Source organism: Castor canadensis, chromosome 6 (genome assembly GCF_047511655.1).
Source record: "Castor canadensis chromosome 6, mCasCan1.hap1v2, whole genome shotgun sequence".
NCBI classification, from domain to species: domain Eukaryota; kingdom Metazoa; phylum Chordata; class Mammalia; order Rodentia; family Castoridae; genus Castor; species Castor canadensis.
The window spans coordinates 12,473,146-12,494,065 of NC_133391.1; the positions used below are offsets into that span (position 1 = coordinate 12,473,146).

Sequence of the window (20,920 nt, forward strand, 5' to 3'; positions counted from 1 at the left end):
AGGAGGCGCAGTGCATTTCAGGGCTGTTTTTAGGAGCCGCCTTTCTAGGAGCAGAAGCGACAGATTGTAATGCATTCAGAGGACTAATTTTAAACTGGGCTCATAATAGAAAATGATTACCTTAAAAGCAGCAAGCTCTGTAGGAGGATTATGCGAACCTGAGGGACGGAAGGTAGGGTAGGGGTACCGGTGACAGTAAGAACTTCCTCCTTGACTGCTCCGAGGGCCCTGCTTTACCACGGTGCTTGTGCTAGGGACAGTTGTGCCATAACTGACCATGGCTAATGCTGTAAGTATAGTGTACTCAAAATAGTGCTAGCTGTCCAACTGGAGGAGAGGGCTTTGTCTCCAGTCACCTTCCTTACTGCTCAGTATTGACACCAGGGCTGCCAGATGGAAGTACGTGGGGAAACTGAAGGGTTCCCAGTTCAGCCCATGCCCTGGCTGACAGCACTCATGGAGAATGTGCAGGGTGCTGCGGGTGCTGGCGTGAGGGGTCCCCCATTGTCTCCCCAGCTGACACATTTGCAGTCCAACTTAGAAGACGCTGGCCGGGTGTGGTGGTGCACGCCTGTGATCCTGGCACTGCGGAGGCTGAGGCAGGAGGATGGAGAGTTCCAGGCCACCCTGTGCTACACAGCAAGACCCTATCTCAAAAAAAAAGTGATAATTTGAAATTTTGTTATTGTCACTGAAGATGTTTCTGTTAGTGTATATATTCAAGAATATGATCAAGACTTTTAGTCTTTCATTTTTGTTGAAACCTGGTTCTAGTGACTTAATAAAATGCATTGGTAAAACTTGAGTTTTATAGTTTTATATTAAAAAAAACCCAGAGACTGGATGTCAACACCTGGAGATAGTGGGAAGATGCCAGTAAAGCCAGGAACTGGTGGCTTATGCTGTGTGGCCCGGGAGAGGGTCCTGGTCCGCACAGCTCACCAGTCTCTGCAGCTTTTGGAGTCGAGGCCACACTTGAGGTTGGGTGGGAGGCTCCTCTGGTACACACCCTCTGACCCCAGATTTTAAACCCTGAAGTCTGTTAAGTACAGAATTGAGTGTCATTGCCTGCCCTAAATAGTCTGCAGTCTTCCACGGCTGGCGTTCTGGCTGGTGCTGGAGGTTCTCTCAGTGGCTGTCGCTGTAGTGTAAAACGCTGAAGTAGTAGCTAGGAGGCCCCTGGGCTTTGAAGTTTATCTTACCATCCTGAAGCGCATGCTGGGTAGATGATAGTTGCAGGTAAAAATAACAGAAAGCCTTTGCCGTCATCGATTTGTGCAAAAACAGACAAAATGATGATGTTTTCTGAACAGTTTAGTTTATTTCTTCTTACTTGATCGTGGGTCTTAGTTCTCTGGTGTTAAGAACAGGATTGTCCTGATTGAAGTTGTTACTTGCCAAGCGCTGGGGCTCATGCCTGTTACCCTAGCCAGTCTGAGCGAACAGTTCAAGAGAGACCCTATCTCTTAAAAAAAACATCACAAAAGAAGGGCTTGTGGAGGGGCTCAAGGTGACAGCCCTAAGTTCAAGCCCCAGTACTGCAAAAAACTGCTGCTCATTAGACATACGGTTGCCTGGTAACAGCTGAGGCTGTGTTTGATGTAGTACTGCGCTCCTCCTGTTGGTACCATTGCTCCCTGGCCCAGTCCCCTGTTATTAGAACACTTCAGGTGTGGGTGCGTAACGGCCTGAGCGCCCCCGGAACCTGCCTCAGGCGCAGAGGGGGCATCCTGCTGCAGTTCCCAATGTTCCACTTCTTGCTTGGAGTGCCTGTTTCACCTTGCAATTGCCGTCTGGTAATTTAGCTTGCTGCTGTCTTTAAACCTGCCTTTGGTTATTGTTGCGCGGGGAATGGGTGCTTTGGAACTGGAGGTGTCGATTCTAGCTCCTTGTTGTGAAATGAACATGGTAACTTCGTGCACTGGGCAAGCTCACCTGTGCAGTGGCACAAACCTTGAAGTAAAATGTCCCGAGTTTTCTTCTTGATCTGTGACTGTTGTTACAGGCTTGAAATGGAATGCCATACCATGAAGGCTGGGGTGCGGCTCAGGTGGAGAGGTAGCTGATGAGAAAGAGGGTGCAAATGTGAAATAAGTAAAAGATCAGTACTGTGGTTACCCCTCCACTTACCAGTCTCCCCTGAAGCTTTGTTTTGAAGCAGAAATGCATGGAAAAATGAGCTGTCTTTCAGAAAACAGTGTAGTCAGTCAAATATCAGGACCCCCCAGCTTCAAGACTGCTTTTCTTTTGACTCGCTGTAAACTAATTGTTTTCTTTTCCAGCTGTTCAGTATTAACAGCAAAGATCAATACATTAAAAGCAGTATAGTGAGAGAGCATTGCTGTGGAATTAATTATTGGCTTGTTTTGAGGTACAGCAGGTCAGAACAGCAAGGACTCAGATAAACCTAACCCTGCAGTGGATCTCCAACGAGAAACGCAGGAAGATTGTAAAGTGCGGCTGGAGTCTGCTTGCAGAGGCAAAGCCATGTCACATCTGTTAGACAGTGGCCGGCCAGAATGAAGGGGAATGAAGCAGCAGCAGGCAGATTCAGTTCATCTTTGAAACTCATCAGGGAGAACTGAAATCAGAGCAGGGGACAAAAAGCTGCCGTGAAGAACTAGTGGATACCAGGCAGCAGAGTGAGGACGCGCACGGTGGGCCTCCCACCCCAGCCTTCCTGCCACAGTCTTGTTACCTGCCAGTGGCTGTGCTCTGAGTACTACATGGAAAATTCCAGAAATAACCAGTCTCTAAGTTTTACACTGTGGACAGTTGTGAGTAGCGGGTTGCAGTGGCCCGCCATTGAGGGTGGGACGTGGATCATCTCTTTGTCCTGTACATGCTGGCGGATGCATGGCCCTGGGAGCCCTGGTTATCACATCGGCTTGCTTACTGCTTGACCATGGCGCCAAAGCTCAAGAGTCCCCATGCTGGCCATCTGGAGAGGCCAAGGAGAAGCCGGAAGGTGCTTCCTCTCAGTGAAAAGGTGAAAATTCTCGACTTGGTAAGGAAAGAGCAGAAGTCATACGCGGAGGTCGCTAAGATCTATGGTAAGAATGAGTCCTCAATCCGAGAGATTGTGAAGAAGGAGAAGGAAATACGTTCCAGCTTTGCTGTGGCCCCTCAGAATGCCAAGGTCACGGCCACTGTGCGCGACAAGTGCCTGGTGAGGATGGAGAAGGCCTTGAGTTTGTGGGTGGAGGACATGAACAGGAAATGTGTCCCCATTGATGGCAGTCTTCTGCGCCAGAAAGCCCTGAGCTTGTACGAGGACTTCAGCAAGGCGTCCCCAGAAAGGAGCGACAGCTTTCCCGAGAGGAAGCCCTTCACGGCGAGTAAGGGCTGGCTGCACAGGTTCAGACACAGGTTTGGGTTGAAACACACAAAAGGGACAGAAGATGCCTCGTCTGTCCAGGAAGAAGCCACTGACCTTTTGGCAGCAGAGTGGACAAAGTTGGTTAAAGAGAAAGAACGCCAGTCAAAGCCAGGCTTCCGCTGTGCTGAGAGCAGGCAGAAGGGTGAGTACAGCCCAATCAGTTATGTCAGAGAGAGAGAGAGAGAGAGAGAGAGAGAGAGCGCGCGCACGCGTACTCGAGCGAGAGCAAGCAAGAGCACATTCACATAGCTTTATTACAGTTCCTGTTATAACTGGGCAACTTTATTATTAGTTATTGTCACTGTCTTCCATGCCTACTTCAGTGAGCCATCACAGGTATGTGAGTAGGAGAAACAGTGCATAGGCCTTGGTTCCACTGGTGGTTTCAGGTGGCTCCAGGGTCCTGGACATGTCCCCTGCTGACAAGGGACTGCTGGATTTTTTGTGTGACATGCTTTCCCACCCCTTCCTCCTAATAGCAGTGCCTGCCTCTTGTCCCCTCGGCTCTGGCTAGACTCTTAGTCAAAGCATGTCCTGGAAAGTCTTGCTCTGGCCATGGTGACACCCAGAGCTCATAGAAAAGTGGCGGGAAGACCTGACTCTCTTTTGCACAGGGAGGAGTGCTTCACACTTACAGATGCCTGTGCCTGTCTCTGTCGTGTCTGTCTTAGGGGGAAGAAGCTTCTCTGCTCAGGAGAGACCCTGCAAGGAGGGAGGAGAGAGGACTGGTAACATGTTTTGTGTTCTTGTATCTAGCTGTTCATGGAGTCAGCACCACCTCGATGTTTAATTAAACAAAGCAATAAAAATTCCCTTTTTCACTTGTTGCTTGATTTGGGCATTCATGACCTCACAGTCTAAGGTATTTCTGTGGAATGCACATTGTTCTAGAGAATAAAGAATATGTGAGGGCTGATGGAGTGGCTCAAATGGTAGAGTGCCTGCCTAGCAAGTGTGAAGCCCTGAGTTCAAACCCCAGTACTTCCAAAAAACCAACAAAAAATAATAAAAAGAATTTTGAGGTGAAGCATGTGTAGGGAGGGTGTGCTGGGACCAGTCATTCTTATGAAAGGTAAAATTATAAAACCTTTTGTGAAAACTTGAGGAAATTGCCCCCAGATAGAGGGATTTTGTAGCAAAAGGGAGCACTGAAAGGAAACTGGGGACTGGGGATGGCAGCTCAGGGCAAGGCATGCTTAGCCCGTGCAGCACAGAAAACCCAGCCAAACGAGACAGAGGGTGAGAACTCAGATGATAGGAAGGCAGGCACCTTTGCTATATGAACTTTTGTGAAAGCCTTGTGCACTGAGAGGCTCCAGGTCTATGCAAAAATAAAAATCTTCAGGTGAAATAGAAGACTGTTTCTCAATAGGGGGAACCCCAAGTGGGGTATGGGCCGCTGAGGAGCAAACCAGCCTACATCCTCACTGTGGTCTGGTGCACAACTCCTTCGAGGGCCAGGTCTTTCAGCTTTGGGGATTCCACGATGTTTCCAGACACCCACAACAGTCAGCTTCATTATAGAGCTCAAATTACAGTAGCTCACAGAAGTTCAAAGTGACAGTGCACCCAAAGTTAGAATTCTTAGGCAGACAAGGTCTAAGTACCAGAAGTGTGAGCAAGAATCCCTACAACAACAGCAAATAGACCTGCAAAGATTTGAGCCTTTCAGATTACAGCTCTTTATGTTTAAAGAGATATGACAGGCTTGAAAGTCTTCAGGGAGTTGGAAACCATAAAACATGGCAGAGCAGCAGACAGAAATTCTAGAAATGACAATTACAAAAGTTTGATGGATGGTTTTAACGACAGAGTGATGCAGGTAAAGAAAGAATTAGGGAAATGGAAGGTAAGTCAGAAGAAACACAGTGGGTTACAGAGAAGAAGATATGAGAAATGACTCAGACAGTGCGTAGAGAGAGTTCAGGGGACAAAGCCAGAAGTCACATGCAGTCACTCCTTAGTCCCCGTAGGTAGGCGATGGAAAGGGACAAGAGATGTAGCTGAGAGTTTGCCACTGAAGGATGCCCACCTGCAGGTGTGAGTCTCAGTGAGTGACAGATGCACTGAATCAAAAGAAATTCCCCAGATACACAATGAGACTGTGGAAGACACCTTGAAAATAAACAGGAGTGGGGGTGGGGACTGCCTTCTAAAGTGACCGTGGGCGACAGCTCGGGAGCAGAGGTGGAAGGCACAATCTAAGGAAGTAACTGCAGTGTGCTGAGGGGCAGTTGCCACCTGGGTTCATAGGTTTCATCGGAATAGGACAGTGTTTTTCAGGAAAAGGAAGTTTTAGCAAAGGAGTCAGTTTGTTTACCAGAAGGCAATTCTGAAGGATTAACTTCAGGCAGGAGGAATGTCCGAGGGGCAAGAGAGGACAAGTATAGAATGTCATGCACACGTGGTTGGTGCTTTCATGAAAATTAAATTATTTAAGACTAATGTTGCATTAAAATACAGAACTCAAACACATACAAAAACTGAGTAATTAAGAATTAGATTGCTATAATTACCAGGATTAAAAGGGTTGGAAGTTTGACAGTTTATGCAAATCATGTAGACTCCTCTTTGGAAGCCAGCTGTGCGAGTGTCCCCAATCAAGGCTTTCAGAGTGATGGTCACAGCCCCACCGTATTCTCATGGCAGGTGGAAAGCTGCTTTCTGTCTCAGCCCTGAGGATGGATTGAGAAACAAAAAGTCAAATGGTATCTTTACTATGATGCTAAGAGAACTGTGTGATGGCGTGTTGTGGGAGTGTCCTGCAGACATTTGAGTGACCCTGCCCTCTGAGGAGATGCTCTGAGGACCCGTGTCCCTAGTGTCGTTCGGGCACTGTCCCCAAAGCTGTACCTGTGCTCCTCTTCTCAGGGAATAACTGGCCCCCTCCTTCTCTGAGGATCGTTAGAGGCTGGCAACGGAGAACGTAGGTGTGGCGCTGGTGGACTTGGGTACTGGCGTGTCCCTTGTTTTCTTTTCTCTTGGTTAACTCATTCTTTACTGCAGAGGCCCCCTTGGTGGCTCAGGGGACTGTGAGAATTTCAGTCTGTCCTTCATGAGTTTGTGTGACAGTGACACTTCCATATCTAGGTATAGGGGCTGCTGAGTACTAGAAGTGAGGCTAGCGCTTGAGGTGCTGGCCTTGTAGCCTCGCCTGTGGAAGTGACCCTTGGTAGAAATAGTGCGTGTCTAGAACGCTACCCGTGGCTTGGTCCTTTGCACTGTTTTCCTGTGTGCTGGCCTTGTTCTTGACCTCATACTGCCCCTTGTCAGGCGTGAGGCACAGTGGGAAGCAAGGCCGTGGCTTCATACTGGAGCCTGTCTGATGAGGGTTCACCTACTCTGGTCAGCTCAGGCTGTCCCTTTGTTGTGTGTGGAGCCAAACCCCAGGCATCCACCCCTGTGGATTTAAGGAGCCATTTTGGTCATTTCTGTTGTTCTGAGGTCTCTACTTAACTACTGATGAAGTTCAGAAATAAACTCACGCCCATATCTGTTCCTGGGAATGTACAAGGCAGCCCAGTTTTGTTGCCTTGTGGCAACTGGGATTACAGGCATGAGCCACCAGCGCCTTGCTAAACCTTTCTTCTTTTAAATTGAGGGGTTCATCAGAGGTCACTGGTGAAAGGACCTTCCCAGTAAGTGCTGGTGTGGCACCTTGGTTCATAGAAGAGCACTGCCCATGCCCCTGGTTTCACAGTAGTTGGCGTCTAGCCCACCACATCCCAGGCCCTGCACTCCTGGTTTTGGTTCTGGGAGGATCTGAATATCAGGCCTGGCCAGGTGTGTCCTCTGCTGGCAGCCTGAATACCACCATCTCAGGGCCTTTCTGGGAAAGGGAGGAGAGGGAGGAAACAGTTACCAGATGACAGGTGGGGGATACTCTGCCAATGGCCTCAATATAAGATTGTCCTAACCTCTTGGGATAGCCGTGAGCAGCAAGCCAGCCTCAAGCCACCAACAGAAGGCGGCCTCTCTCCCTTCCCACCAGGCCCCAGCCTTCCTAGGGCTCCATCCAGGCTCTGCTGACGCCCCCGAAACGGGTCATTCATGTCTGTGGCACTGTGGGCTGGTGGAGTGTGGTACTTGTCTCTCAGTTCTTTTTTTTTTTTTTTTTTCCCCGTGTTGGGGCTTGAACTCAGGTCCTTCACCTTGAGCCACTCCACCAGCCCAATTTTTTTGTGAAGGGTTTTTTTGAGGTAGGGTCTTGTGAACCTTTTGCCCGGACTGGCTTTGAACTGTGATCCTCCTGATCTCTGCCTCCTGAGTTGCTAGGATCACAGGCGTGAGCCACCAGCTCCCAACAATTTACCATGCTTTTTGCTTATTTGTTTTGTTTCCTTATAGTGCTGGGAATCGAACCCAGGGCCTTGCATATGACAGGCAAGTGCTCTACCACTAAGCTACACCCCAGCCTGTCTCTCAGTTCTGAACACTGAGTGTGGTGTCAGCAGGCAGGGTCCTGTCAATTTAAGGTGAGAAGAGGAAGCAGCTGTTGGAGAACGAAAATTGTAGTTTCCTGTTCTGCCCCCAAGAGTGGCTGTGTGACCTTGAGAAGCCACTGGGCCTGTAGAGCGAGAACACAGCTCTTGTTTTTCTTGCTGAGAGATGAAAGGAAGTGTGAGAGGATGGAGAGATATTCTGAGCTTTCAGAAATAATGACAGGATATTCTAAGTGAGTCTTTGATTATGGAAAAATGATGGCCTTTGTCTGTTTTCAGTGTCATTTTAATACCGATTTACTTAGACTTCAGCGTGGGAACCTTGTTCCAGGACGCGTAGTCTTCGTGTCTGTTCACAGGTGTGGGACACTGCTTCATTACTAGTCAGTGCCCAAGTCCTGCGTGGCAGTTAGTTGATGGGAGAGTGGGGCAGGGCTGGATCAGAGTTTTTTAACGGAGGGACGCATGTCTTCAGGCGAGGTCACTTGGACTCGGGTGCTGTCACTGAGCATACTGGGTGGATCTTTTAGAACTCTACGCGTGCTTCCAATCTCACTGTGGCGTTAAGCTCATTCTCTTATTTAAGATCTTGCTAAAAATGGAATTCGTAATTGCAAGGGATGTTTTTTAACGGACACCTAGCTTGCATACCATTTATAGAAAACTAATTTAAAAATCACTTAAGGTTTTGTCTTAGGGTGTGAAGGCACCCCCAACCCCCCATGCGTACTAGCTGAGTGCCTGTATGAGGGTTGTTTTTGTTTGTAATTTTATTTTAGCAAAGTATGTATAACATGGCATTTAGAATCTGAGCTGTTTTGAAGTGTGCAGCTCCTTGGTGTAATGTGCACTGCTGTCATTCAGGCGTCCCTGCTGCTGTCTCCTGCTCTGCTCATTCAAACCTGTCCTTTACCTTGCTCCCTCCTCCCAGCCCCGGCGACCTCCCTTGGACTTTCCGTCCCTGAGTCTGACTGCCCAGCACCTAACATGAGTGGGATCGTACCGTATTTGCCCTTTGGTGTTTGATTTATTTAATTTACAATAGAATTTTCAAGGTTCATCCACTTTATAGCATGTTCCAGAATTTCCTTCTTTTTAAAGGCTGAATAACCCACGTGTGTACATTTGACGTCTTGTTTATCTAGTGATAGGACTGTTTCCACCTCTTGGCTGGTGTGAATGGTGCTGTACACACACTGGTTTGAAGCCCTTTGTCATGTGTCTCAGATGTGCACAGAGGTTGGGTTGCAGAACTGGGAAAATTATTTCATTTTAGGGACTACTTCACTGTTCCTGCAGCGGCCGTGCACTCGTGATCCAGCTTCTCTGTGTCCTCCCCAAAAGTTCGTACTTTGTTGACGTGCTGTTTTTACAGTGGGTGACATTCTGTTGAGGCTCCTTGCTGATTCCAAAGCACCGCAAATATTTTTTACAGAAAGCAATTTGTTCTCTTCTAGAGGCATGGCAGTGTTCCTCGCTGCCCCCAGACCTCTCCTTCTGAGACCACAGAAGCTCTCCAGCTGTCTGCCTGTGCCTGTGCTCATGCCCGTGTCCATGCATGTGTGCAGTGGACGCGACGCTGGAGCCGGAAGGGCACCCATCGTCTTCCTCGCTTGTCCTGGGTGCCTGTGGGTTTAGTTGCCCTGCGATGCTGAGCTAAAGTTACGGATGGTTAAGTGGTGTTTTCTCCGTCTTACGTGATAAACGTGGGGGGTGGTACTTAATGTGACAAAACTGTAAAGAGGAGCCTGCAAAGGGGATCACTGCTCACTTCTTCCTTGCTTCTCTTGTAGGGACCATGGCCCAAGTAGCGATGTCCACCCTGCCCGTTGAAGATGAGGAGTCCTCGGAGAGCAGGATGGTGGTGACGTTCCTCATGTCTGCACTGGAGTCCATGGTGAGCTGACTTCTTCCACATGGCCCAGACTTGGAAAGGGTTAGGCTTGCCGATGGGGTTGACTTGTTTTTGTAAGCCACGAATTTTGTTTATGTATTTATGCGTGGTAGATATTGAACCCAGGACCTTGTGTGTGCTAGGCAAGCACCTACTACTGAGCTACATCCCCAGCCCCCTTGCTAAGTTGCCTGGGCTGGCTGGGAACTTGGGATCCTCCTGCCTCTGTCTCCTGCATGCTGGAATTATACACATGCACCACATCTGGCTTCAGTAGTTTTCGTAAATATTGTTCTCTACATAGGGTCACAAAAGACTTTTCCTTCCTTGGAAACTGTTTTTTTGGTTTTTTTTGTGGTACTGGGGTTTGAACTTGGCCTACACCTTGAGACATTCCACCAGCCCTGTTGTGATGGATTTTTTTGAACTGCGATCCTCCTGTTCTCTGCCTCCTGGTTAGCTAGGATTACAGGCGTGAACCACTGGGTGCCTGGCCTTAGAAACTCTTTGCCTTTTCTTATCTTTGTCAGTCATTTTATTAATCAGTTGAAATTAATTTTTTTTTAGTGCTAGAGGTGGACCCAGGGCCTCTTGTGTGCTAGGTAAGTGCTCTGCCGCTGACCTACCTCCCCAGGCCTTTTGTTTTTTAATTTATTTTTCTTATCGCTTTCATTTTTCGAAATTTTTTTTGTGTTACTAGGATTTAAACTCAGGGCCTTCTGTTTGCCAGGCAGGAGTTCTTCTGCTTGAGCCACACCCAGAGTCCTGTTTTTGTTTTTGAGACATAGTCTCTTTATGTAGCCCAGGCAGGCCTCAAACTCCTTCCACCTCAGCCTTGCCAGTGCCGGGACGATAGGCGCACCACCACTCCTTTCTCCTAAGGTTTTTGTTTTGTTTAATATTTTTCACTTGTCACTGATTTTGGGGTTTTTTTGAGCATGTCATTTAAGATGCACATGAATTTTTTTCCAGATTATTACTGTAATTTTGGCTTAAGAGAGAACATTGAGCTGTTGGCACTGAGCAAGGGCTGCCCTTAGAGTGAAGAGCCGTGCGCTGAATGAAGCCATGTGACTTTGAGACTGGGTCTCGCCCACAGTGCTTCCTGGCTGCCCTGCAAGCCCTGCTGCCTTGGCCTCCACCACGCCTCTCCAGTGTTTCCAGTGCTGGCCATCAGACCAGAACCTCACACCTGTAGTGACTCTACACTGAGCCACTCTCTAGCCTAAGTTCATAAGGCAGCCTTCATTTTAGTGAAGTACGCTCAGTGAAGACCATGCGCACACTCGCTGAGATGTGATCTGGTTTCGTATTAGAAGGAGAATAGTTCTGCTGGTGGACTTGTAATGGAGATGGGGGTGGGGGTGGGCGTGGGCCCATACCCCCGCCCTGGATGATGCCACTGCCTCCTCCAGCCCAAATTAGCCCTGCCCTAGGAAGGGCACCCTGCCTTCTGAGCTCGTCCTGCCTCCCTCCTGCCTCCCAGTTGCCACAGGAGGTGCACGTCTGCCTCTGCTTCCTAAGGAATCTGACTGATGACAGATTACAAGGGGTTTCTGCTGTTTTGCTTATAAATCTGTTTTCTTCTGTTTAAAACCAGCCACAAAAACTTTAGAAAGGTGGGTGCATTAAAATGGAGGCTCTTTTTTTTTTTTTTTTTTTTTTTAATTAAAACCTTTTTTTGGTGGTACTGGGGCTTGAACTCAGGGCCTCATGCTTGCTAGGCCGGCACTCTACTGCTTGAGCCACTCCACCTGCGCAAAATGGAGGTTCTTGTGTAAGTGTTTAAAGATTGGAAGTCCGCCTGCCTCCAGATTATGTTTCAAGTGTTAGATTCTGTGGTCATCCAGGCAAAGTGGTGTTCTTAAGCGACTGTGTCTAACCTGACGCCTGCTGTTCACCGCAGTGCAAGGAGCTGGCCAAGTCCAAGGCCGAAGTGGCCTGCATTGCGGTGTACGAGACAGACGTGTTCGTCGTGGGGACCGAGAGAGGACGGGCTTTTGTCAACACCAGGAAGGACTTTCAAAAGGATTTTGTAAAGTACTGTAAGTCATGCATTTCTATCTGCAGTTGTAGTTTGTAAGTTTTAAGCCTGAATACTTACAGGTAAGGCATGCTGTATTTTCTCTATAAAGCATGACGAGGCATGTGCAGAAGACACGCAGCCTGTCTGTGATAGCATTTCATGTGCTCTAACCACTGAGACGGTGGTAAGACACAAAGTGGCTCTGTGGCTCTTCAGGGATGGAAGTGTTTGCTGTACACATGTCCAGTTGACTGATAGTTTCTGTTCACATAGGGCAGTTTTTTTCTCTTCATTTGTTTCTTTTTTGGTGGCACTGGGCCTTCAGCTCGGGGCCTCACTCTTGCTAGGCAGGTGCGTTTGTTTGTGTTTGGTTTTGGGGATAGGGTCTTACTATCTTTGCCTGATTTGGCCTCGGACTTAGCATCCTCCTGCCACCACCTCCCAAACAGCTGGGATGCCAGGCATGTGCCACCTGTGCCACCATGGTCAGCTCTCTTTTTAGTCTTTTGGGGAACCTCCATACTCAATTCCTTTCTTGATTTTTATCAAGCCTTTCCCTGTGCAGTTGGATTTGTTTGAGTGTGTTGCAAAATTAAATAGGCCTCCCTAGCACTCAGTATCACTCACTATCAGTGCTCAGTGGGTTTTAAACCCTCCATAAGGAGCACCAGTGAGCTTATTTGATATAGAGGTAGCAGCACTGTGGAATGCACTAGAGGGTACTGGTGCCTGTGGTCTTTCACAGCACGGCTGGCTTTCTATGTGTTTAACCTAAGTCTGTCCTTCTCCTGGTCCCCCCCATTCTTCGGGTCTCACTGTATCCAGGCTGATCTTTTTTACTGTTTTGGTGGTACTGGGGTTTGAACTCAGGACCTCACGCTTGCTGGGCAGGCACTCTACTGCTTGCCACTTGAGCTGCTTTGCCAGTCTGAGAAAATACCAGATGTCAAACAGTAGGGTCACAGGGAGGAACCTTTGCATCTTAACTGCTCCACAGGCGTGGAGGAGGATGAAAAGGCTGCCGAGATGCAGAAGATGAAGTCTACAACACAGGCGAACCGGCTGAGTGTGGATGCTGTGGAAATCGAGACACTGAGAAAAACGGTGGAGGACTACTTCTGCTTCTGCTACGGTGAGTGAGCGCCCCCTGGACACTCGTGCTGCATCACCCACCACCGTATCCTCAGATACAACTGCATGGTTTCACAAAGACCGGATAAATCCCCCATGTGGGGTGAGATCAGGAGTGGTGCGGACACAGTCAGTGGGGCGGCTAAGGGGAAATTGCGCCGTGCAGATTGCCGTTTTATGTCTCTGTGCTCTATGTCACAGAGGCACAGAGCAGCTGATCGCGCGCGTGTGCGGGATTATTAGCTTAGGAATTTCCGGTGTCTTATGGTCATAACTGACTTTGTCAGGCATCTGTATCCTGAAGGTAGTTGTACCAGAAGCGCGATGTGTTAAACTAGTCAGCCAGCTACGATACCCGTCTTAATGACATAGAGTGGCTTGGGGTGTGTCAGTGGTGCAGAAGTCCCTGGGCTTGACCCCCAGCACCACAAAACAGCATGAAACAAAGGCACAAGACATAAACCTAGCAAAAAAGCAGAATCGTGTAGCTTTTTTGTGTGTGTTATTGGGGATTGAACTCGGGACCTTGTGCATGCTAGGCAAGCACTTTACCACTGTTGTGTGAGTAGTTTGTTTTTGAAATAGGGTTTCACTTACTTTTCCTGGGCTGGTCTCAAACTCCCTATTCTCCTGCCTCTGACTCCCAAGTAGCTGAGATTATATGTGTGTACTATCACACCAGGCTAGAAATTAGCCATTTTTCCTTTGCTTTTGTGTAGGTTTTAAAGTATCTCATGTCCTTTACATTTTGGCTCTTTGGCTTTGTTAGGCATACAGCTTTAGCTAATGTGAGCATAAGATCTGGCGGTATTTTTGAGTATTTTACGTTACCTAGTGTGAGAACAGCATGGTAGGCAGCTGCGAGCCACCTTTTTGCTGTTGGGTTAGTTGTAGTCTCAGCCATGTGCTGATGTCTCCCCTCTACCTTTTGCAGGGAAAGCTCTGGGCAAGTCCACGGTGGTCCCTGTCCCCTACGAGAAGATGATGCGAGACCAGTCTGCCGTGGTGGTGCAGGGCCTGCCTGAGGGCGTGGCTTTCAGGCACCCTGAGAATTACGATCTTGCCACCCTCAAGTGGATTTTGGAGAACAAAGCAGGGGTCTCGTTTATCATAAAGAGGTGATGTGCGTCCCCTCACCCCTCTCCGTTTGCTTGGACACCGTAGAAGCCTCAGCTTGTGTAATAGATTTTAAGCACCCTTGTTCATTGCAGCCCCATGTGTCTTTGTGGTTTAACCCATGTGTTGTCAGACTGGCTTTTGTTTTTTGGCAGTACTGGGGTTTGAACTCAGGGCCTCACGCTTGCTAGGCAGGTGCTCTACCTCTTGAGCCACTCCACCAGCCCTCATACCAAGTTTTGTTCTGTTTCTTTTCGATGCAGACCTTTCCTGGAGCCGAGGAAACTCCCAGGTGAGTGAGTGCTGTGTACCTGAGAGCTGCCTGCGCACCCCAGCCTTGCTCTTGTAATTCCTTTCAGACTCTGTGTGAGCCCTTTTTGGAGCTGCATGTTAGTGACGGGCTAGGAGAGGTTCAGAGGTGGAAGGGGGAGGCTGGTATGTTTTTAGCTGTGACCTGAGAGAGCGGGCTTCTGTCCTTGCCTGGAATCACAAGTAGGATGGCGCTACCTGGCGCTCACTGAGAAGGTCCAGGATGGGATGGGGAGGCAGGCACAACTGTGTGTAGCTGCAGAGCTTTACACACAGAAGAACCTTACGTGAGCCCGGGAAAAGTGTGTGAACCATTGTGGAGGTGAGGAGACGCTCCTGAGGAACGAGGGGGCCTCCAGCAGCACTCTTGGGGAAATCGGCCATTCCATTTGAAGAGAAAAGATAACAGGGCGCTGCCCTTCAGAGGGAGATTGGTTTGAGGCCGTGAATGCAAATAACCAGGTTCATTGGAAGCCTCTTTCTTTTCTGTACAAGGTGGAGCACACATAACCTCCCTCCCTTCATTCTCAGTCTCTGTCTCTCAAATTTCACCATGATGAAAAAATTTTTCCCCATTTTACAGAGGTGTAATTGACGGAAGTTAAAATTGCTCATCTTTAGGCGGATGCCAGTGGCTCATGTCTTTAATCCTAGCTACTCAGCAGAAATCAGGAGGATTATAGTTCAAAGCTGGCTCAGGCAAATAGTTAGCAAGACTCTATCTCGAAAATACCCATCACAAAAAAGGACTGCTGGAGTGGCTCAAATGGTAGAGTGTGTCTGCCTAGCAAGCATGAGGCCCTGAGTTCAAATCCCAGTACCACAAAAAAAATTCACCCATTTTGATTTTTAGTAAATTTAGAGCCTTAAAAGTTGAGAAACGGGGCTGGCAGGGTGATTCAAGTAGTAGGGCGCCTGCCTAGCAAGCGTGAGTCCCTGAGTTCAAACTCCAGTACCACCACAAAAAAAAAAAAAAAAAAAAATTAGAAAAACAGAGCCGAGGTTACATATAGCTCAGTGTAGAGTGCTTGCATCCTATGTATAATACCCGTGGTTCAGTCTCCAGGTTGGCCTTGAACACAGGATCCTCCTGCCTTTGCCTCCCATGGGCTGGGATTACAGACGTGTACCTCTGTGCCTAGTTCCCTTTATATATACTTGATACAAATCCTGACTAGATAGATGACTGCAAATATTTTCTTTTTAATTGCTTCATCATATTCTTTGAGGTACAGAATGTTGTTTTTGTTTGTTCTTTTTTGTTTTTTTTCATCACTGGGGTTTGAATTCAACTTCAAGCTTGCTAGCAGGTGCTCTGCCACTTGAGCCATGCCCCCAGCCTAGTACAAAATTGTTAAATTTTTGCCCAGGCACCAGTGCTCACGCCTGTAATCCTAACTACTCAGGAGGCAGCGATCAGTAGGATCCAGGTTCGAAGCCAGCCTGGGCAAATAGTTTGTGAGACCTAGCTCGACAAAAAAAACTTTACAAGAAAGGTCTGGTGGAGTGGCTCAGGGTGAAGGCCCTGAGTTCAAACCTTAGTACCATAAACAAACAAACAAATTGTTAAATTTTGATGGAACCTGTCACATTCTTTTGTCACGTGTGTTTTGGATGTCACATCTAAGAAACTGTCACCTAGTGCCTGGGGATGTGGTTCAATGGTGGAGCACTTACCTAGTATGCATGATGCCCTCGTTTGATGCCTGGCACTAGAAAAACAGGCAACCCCAAACAGTGCTGCACATGGCCCCACAGCCTGCCTGTGTGGTCTCTGCTCAGCTGTTATGGCACTTGGAGGTAGGTCACAGTCTGTTCTCTGCCTTCACCTCCTTCATACTGGGCACGGACCCCCAGCCCAGATGTGTGGTCTGTTTTTGAGTTGATGGTTGTGTGTCATACAAGGTAAGGATGTAATTTCATCTTTTTTGCATGTGAATATCCAGTTATTCTAGAACAGTGGATGAAAGGAGTACCCTTTCTCCTGGGAAGCCTTGTTGAAAGTCAACTGACCTTTCCATCCTTGCTAATTGCAGGTGCTAGTACCTGTGCAGTAGCAGTGTGGATTGTAGGCATCACCTCATTCCTACTTGGAGGGAACCCTTGTCTTTCACTACTAAGCAGGGATTTAGCAGTGCGGGGTCTTCTGTACGTCTTTTTTTTTTCTTTTTTTTGTTGTTGGACTGGGGTTTGAACTTAGGGCTTCATGCTTGCAAAGCAGGCGCTCTACCATTTAAGCCACACCTGCCATCCTTTTTTTTTTTTGTGGTACTGGGGCTTGAACTCATGGCCTTCACCTTGAGCCACTCCCAGCCCTTTTTTGTGAAGGGTTTTTCGAGATAGGATCTTGGGAACTATTTGCTCAGGCTGGCTTCAAACTGCAATCCTCCTGATCTCTTGCTTCCTGAGTAGCTGGGATTATAGGCAGGAGCCACCAGTGCCTGGCTTGTCCATTTTGTTTTGGGTGAGGGCTTGAAAAGCTGTTAGACAGTTGTCATTCCTATTTACCTTTTTTTTTTTTCCCTTTTTGGTGGGGCTGGAGTTTAAATTCAGGGACTTGACGTAGCCCTGGGTTCCACCACTTGAGCCTCACCACCAGCCCTTTCTGCTTTTCAGTTACACTTCAGATAGCATCTCCTGCTTTTTTGTTCTGGCCTGCCTCAGGTCAGGATCCTCCTACCTGTGCCTCCTGCCTACCTGGGGTTATAGGTGTGCCGTAACCTGTGGAGTCTTGCTAACTTTTTGCGTGTGCTGACTTTGAACTGTGATCCTCCTGATCTCCATCTTCTGGATAGCTGGGATTACAGGTGGAAGCAGCACGCCTGATCCATATTCCTGTCTCTTCAGAAGGGCACAGAGACCACTGCTGTATAACTAACTCGGTCCCTTTGCAGGCTTTGGGAATATTAGGGGTCATTTGCAGCATGAGGAACCTACGTCTTCATTGTTTTCACAGGTGGTCGTGTGATTGGCACAGATGCTGACAGGTCCATGCTGTCTCCAGGCGGAAGGTAAACAAGGGCGCTTATCATGCTGGGCGCACAGCATTGTGTTGCTGTGGCTTAATGACTGTGGGTGGTGGGTATCCTAGTGACACTGATGAGCTTTAGCTCCGTGACTGACTCTGAGTGACGCTCACTCTTGCATGGCCTGATCTCAGTTTCCTCCTCCTTTCAGTTGTGGCCCCATCAAAGTGAAGACAGAACCAGCAGAAGATTCTGGTACGTGCTAGTACTGTAGAGCCAAGTACGAAGTTAAACAGGAATTCTTCCTTGAGGGTTGTATTTTATCTTACTGTACTGTGTTGATGCGACATGGTTATCACTGGAAATTTATTCCAGTGGTGTCATATTTTACTATCCCAAAAGATTGGTTTGTGTTATATGTCTAGAGAGAGAATTCATTTTGTGTGTGTGATTCCCAGTTCCATGAGCAGAAGGTAGAAAGGCTAGCTCTGCAGTGTGTTCACAAAAGCCACTGCAGTGTTCTCACTGTCCATTTTCCCCTGCACTCCCAGTGTCTGCTTGGTGAAGAAACTTTCTCCTGCTGAGATGGTTTTGCTGTTAGCTTGCGTTTAAGTATCATGCTTAAGTGTACACATTAAGTGGAAGCAGTGTTTCATAGAGAACGTTTTTCTTTTGGATGACTTTATTGAGATATAATTTATATATCACAAAATTCACTTCTTTTAAAACTCATGTTTCTTAAATGTGCAGAGTTTTGCACTGATCCGCAGAATCTAATTTCAGCAGCTGTCTGTCGTCCCAAGTAGAAGCCTGGTTCATTGCTCTGCCTCCTCAGTGTCATCACATCACTTTCACTTTTGTACCTTTGTCTTTTTTTTTTTTTTTTTGCAGTACTGGGGCTCTTGAACTCAGCCCCTCTAACCAGCCCTTTTTTGTGATGGGTCTTTTCAAGATAGGGCTGGCTTTGAACAGTGATTCTCCTGACCTCTGCCTCTTGAGTAGTGGGAGCCACTGGTACCTGGCTTTTTTTTTGTTTTGTTTTTCCTGCGTGTGAACTCGGGCTCACACCTGCATGGCGGGCCCTATCACTTGAGCCACTCCGCCAGGCCTGTTTGTGCCAGGTGTTTTGAGTGGGCTGGAGCAGTGTGGGCGGCCCAGGTGCAGAGCCCTCCTGGGCATCATGGAGCCAAGTGCAGACTGAGCACTCCCATTGCGGCCCCCAGGATGTCTAAAGTCTGTCAAGCTATATTAAAACCCAGGGTGGTGACATAGGTCCTTCTGAAGGGGTGGGTGGTGATGTGAGCAGGAGTGCTGGTCTCCCTGTGCCTATGTCCTCCTAGAGTGACCGCCTCACTTCTCTCTGTATGGTAGCATGCACATGAAGATGCAGGCCTCCCTCCACAGCATTGCAGGAATGCTGGCTGCCTGCCCTGCCCCTTTCCCATCATCCCTGACCCAAAGCTGGCCACCTCTTTGGGTCATTCAGACAAGTGGAATTCTTTACTACATACTCTTGTGCCTGACCACAAAAGCCCACTTGAAATTCCTAACCCTAGGTGAAGACAGCTTTGTGTAGAAAGGTGTGCTTTGTGCACTTGGCAATGAAAAGAATGTGTTATGAGAAAAAAATCCGTCCTTCTTGGCCATTTCTGTTTTGCAGTATCGTCATTAAAATGCTCCTTGGAAATGTTTTTCAGTGCTTGTAGGTTCCTGGCCTCGGCAAGCTCTGGAGCCAGGGGTTGTCACACTGCTGGGGTAGGCGCTGGATTCGCAGTAGAGCGAGTCAAAAGCTGCTGCGGACCCAGGGCAGCTGTTCCCGTGACAATGAGTTTTCCCATTAGATCAGGCTAAGTGTAAGATGAATTATTAGCCTTGCCGGATGAGTTGGGTGTCAGTAAGATTACATTCTGATGGAAGAAGGAATCATCAACAGCTCTTGTACCTTATTCCAACAATTGAATGTGAACCGGTAAAGCACCCTGAACTCTTACTGCTACAGCCTCCTCAGTGTCTCCAGAAACAGCGACTGGTCAGGGCAGATGTCCCATGTGTGGGCTTTTCCCAACAGGAACCCGCTGAAGAGTTAAGAGGGTCATTCGTTAGTTTTTCATAGTTATTCTTCTAGGACCAAATGGTGCGTTCCCTTCCTTTAGGAAGAAGGAGGACACAGGCGCTTTGGGGCTGCAACTGCTGTGTGTCCCATAGTGTGCAACTGCTGTGTAGGAGATAGCTGAGAGACTGGACGCCAGAGTTTTAGCTCTGCAGAAGTGTTAATTTTTGCTATGAGTAAGGCAGTACCGAGCACGTGTGCAAAGCTGGTGGCTGTTTTAATTGAGGGTCACCCACTGGTGCCAGTGTGCAGGACGCTGCAGGTGTTGAGAAGGAGCACACAATTTGAAATGATGTAGTGGTTTGCATAAACAAATGAAACGGACATAACTGATAATTGCAGAGAGAGAGAGAAGGCAGTTGTGTGTCAAGTAATGTGATAATATTCTGGGATCTTGAATTTTTTTAATCAAATTGCCTGTCTGTCTACTTAGATGGGGTAAGTCATGAAAAGCGCTTTGATCAGTGCCAACTGGGTACATATTAAAGTCCTCCAGTGTTACCTGTCATCCTTCTTACTGTTTTGATTCAGCTCTCACAAATGTAGATTCGTGACTTGGGTATGAGCTGGACTGAGTGTAGGGAAAGGCAGTAGCAATGCCTTTAAAATGTTAACTGTCAGTTCATGGAAAGTTTTGTGTGACAGTGGTTCTTTTGTTTGTTTTTATTAATCATCTGGATGTGATTCCAAATAAATTGAAGGTTTGGGCTCTGCAGTTTTCATACCATCAGACATGACTGTGTGGTCACTTACTTCCTGTGCTGTGATACAGGCCACGTGTAGCTGTTGGGTACTTGATCAGGGTGGGTTTGAGCTGAGGCCCAGTATAAGTGTAACATCCACCCTGCGTTTCAAAGGCAGCATGGTGAGGAGAGTGTGAAACACCTTTGTCTTGCTTGGGTTTTTATTGCTATGGCAGGGTTTCACAGGCCGTACGTAGCCCTTTCGCTGCAGTGAGGCAGAGCAGCATGGCAGAAGGGTGCAATAGGACTGCCCTGGTCACTTCAGCAGCCAGCAAGCAGAGACACTGCCACCCACTGCCTCCTGTGAGGCTGTAGCTCTAACAGATACTTTGTAATTTTAAGGGAAAGTTCTCTTCTAGAATTTGTGGGAAGAAATTATCAAGATATGTCTCCAGAAAATTATTAGTTGCTAGAAGCTTGGCTTGCTTTGGTTAGGGTGACTTTCTTCTGCTGCTGCCTGTTGAGCTTCTGTTCTTTCAGAGTCTTGACAACCTTGCGTGTTCTCTCACGGTAGCTGCATGCCGGAGCTGTACCTTGGCTAAGTGTAGATGTTACTTGGTTTACAGGCATTTCCCTGGAGATGGCAGCCGTGACTGTAAAGGAAGAGTCAGAAGACCCCGATTACTATCAGTACAACATTCAAGGTAACCTTTCCACAAGTTACTGCTGGTCAAGATTCATACTCATTTTTGCCCTGAGTTTCTTGGATATTTTACTGATTGGTTTTTGACTGGTGGATCCCTCAAAGGGAGAATGTTTCAAAAATGGACCGTAAAGTAATATGTAGAGGAAAGGGAGATTGTG

The 20,920-nt window shown here is 47.8% G+C and overlaps 1 protein-coding gene across 13 annotated transcripts in view; it reads left to right on the forward strand.

Moving 5' to 3' along the window:
* The window catches only part of Gtf2i (general transcription factor IIi), a 69,791-nt gene that overhangs the window by 8,327 nt on the left and 40,544 nt on the right, over positions 1-20,920 (forward strand). For 8 of the 13 annotated variants that reach the window (XM_020164587.2, XM_020164617.2, XM_020164597.2 and 5 more), the window contains exons 1-9: positions 2,378-3,521; positions 9,615-9,718; positions 11,622-11,760; positions 12,739-12,873; positions 13,807-13,990; positions 14,252-14,280; positions 17,254-17,308; positions 17,475-17,518; positions 20,683-20,760. In XM_020164587.2, coding sequence (XP_020020176.1) covers positions 2,843-3,521; positions 9,615-9,718; positions 11,622-11,760; positions 12,739-12,873; positions 13,807-13,990; positions 14,252-14,280; positions 17,254-17,308; positions 17,475-17,518; positions 20,683-20,760 — 1,447 coding nt within the window. In that variant the 5' untranslated portion in view covers positions 2,378-2,842. Of the gene's footprint in view, positions 1-2,377; positions 3,522-9,614; positions 9,719-11,621; positions 11,761-12,738; positions 12,874-13,806; positions 13,991-14,251; positions 14,281-17,253; positions 17,309-17,474; positions 17,519-20,682; positions 20,761-20,920 lie in introns of those variants that run through there. The other 5 variants (XM_020164652.2, XM_020164665.2, XM_020164671.2 and 2 more) reach the window with 2 other exon arrangements.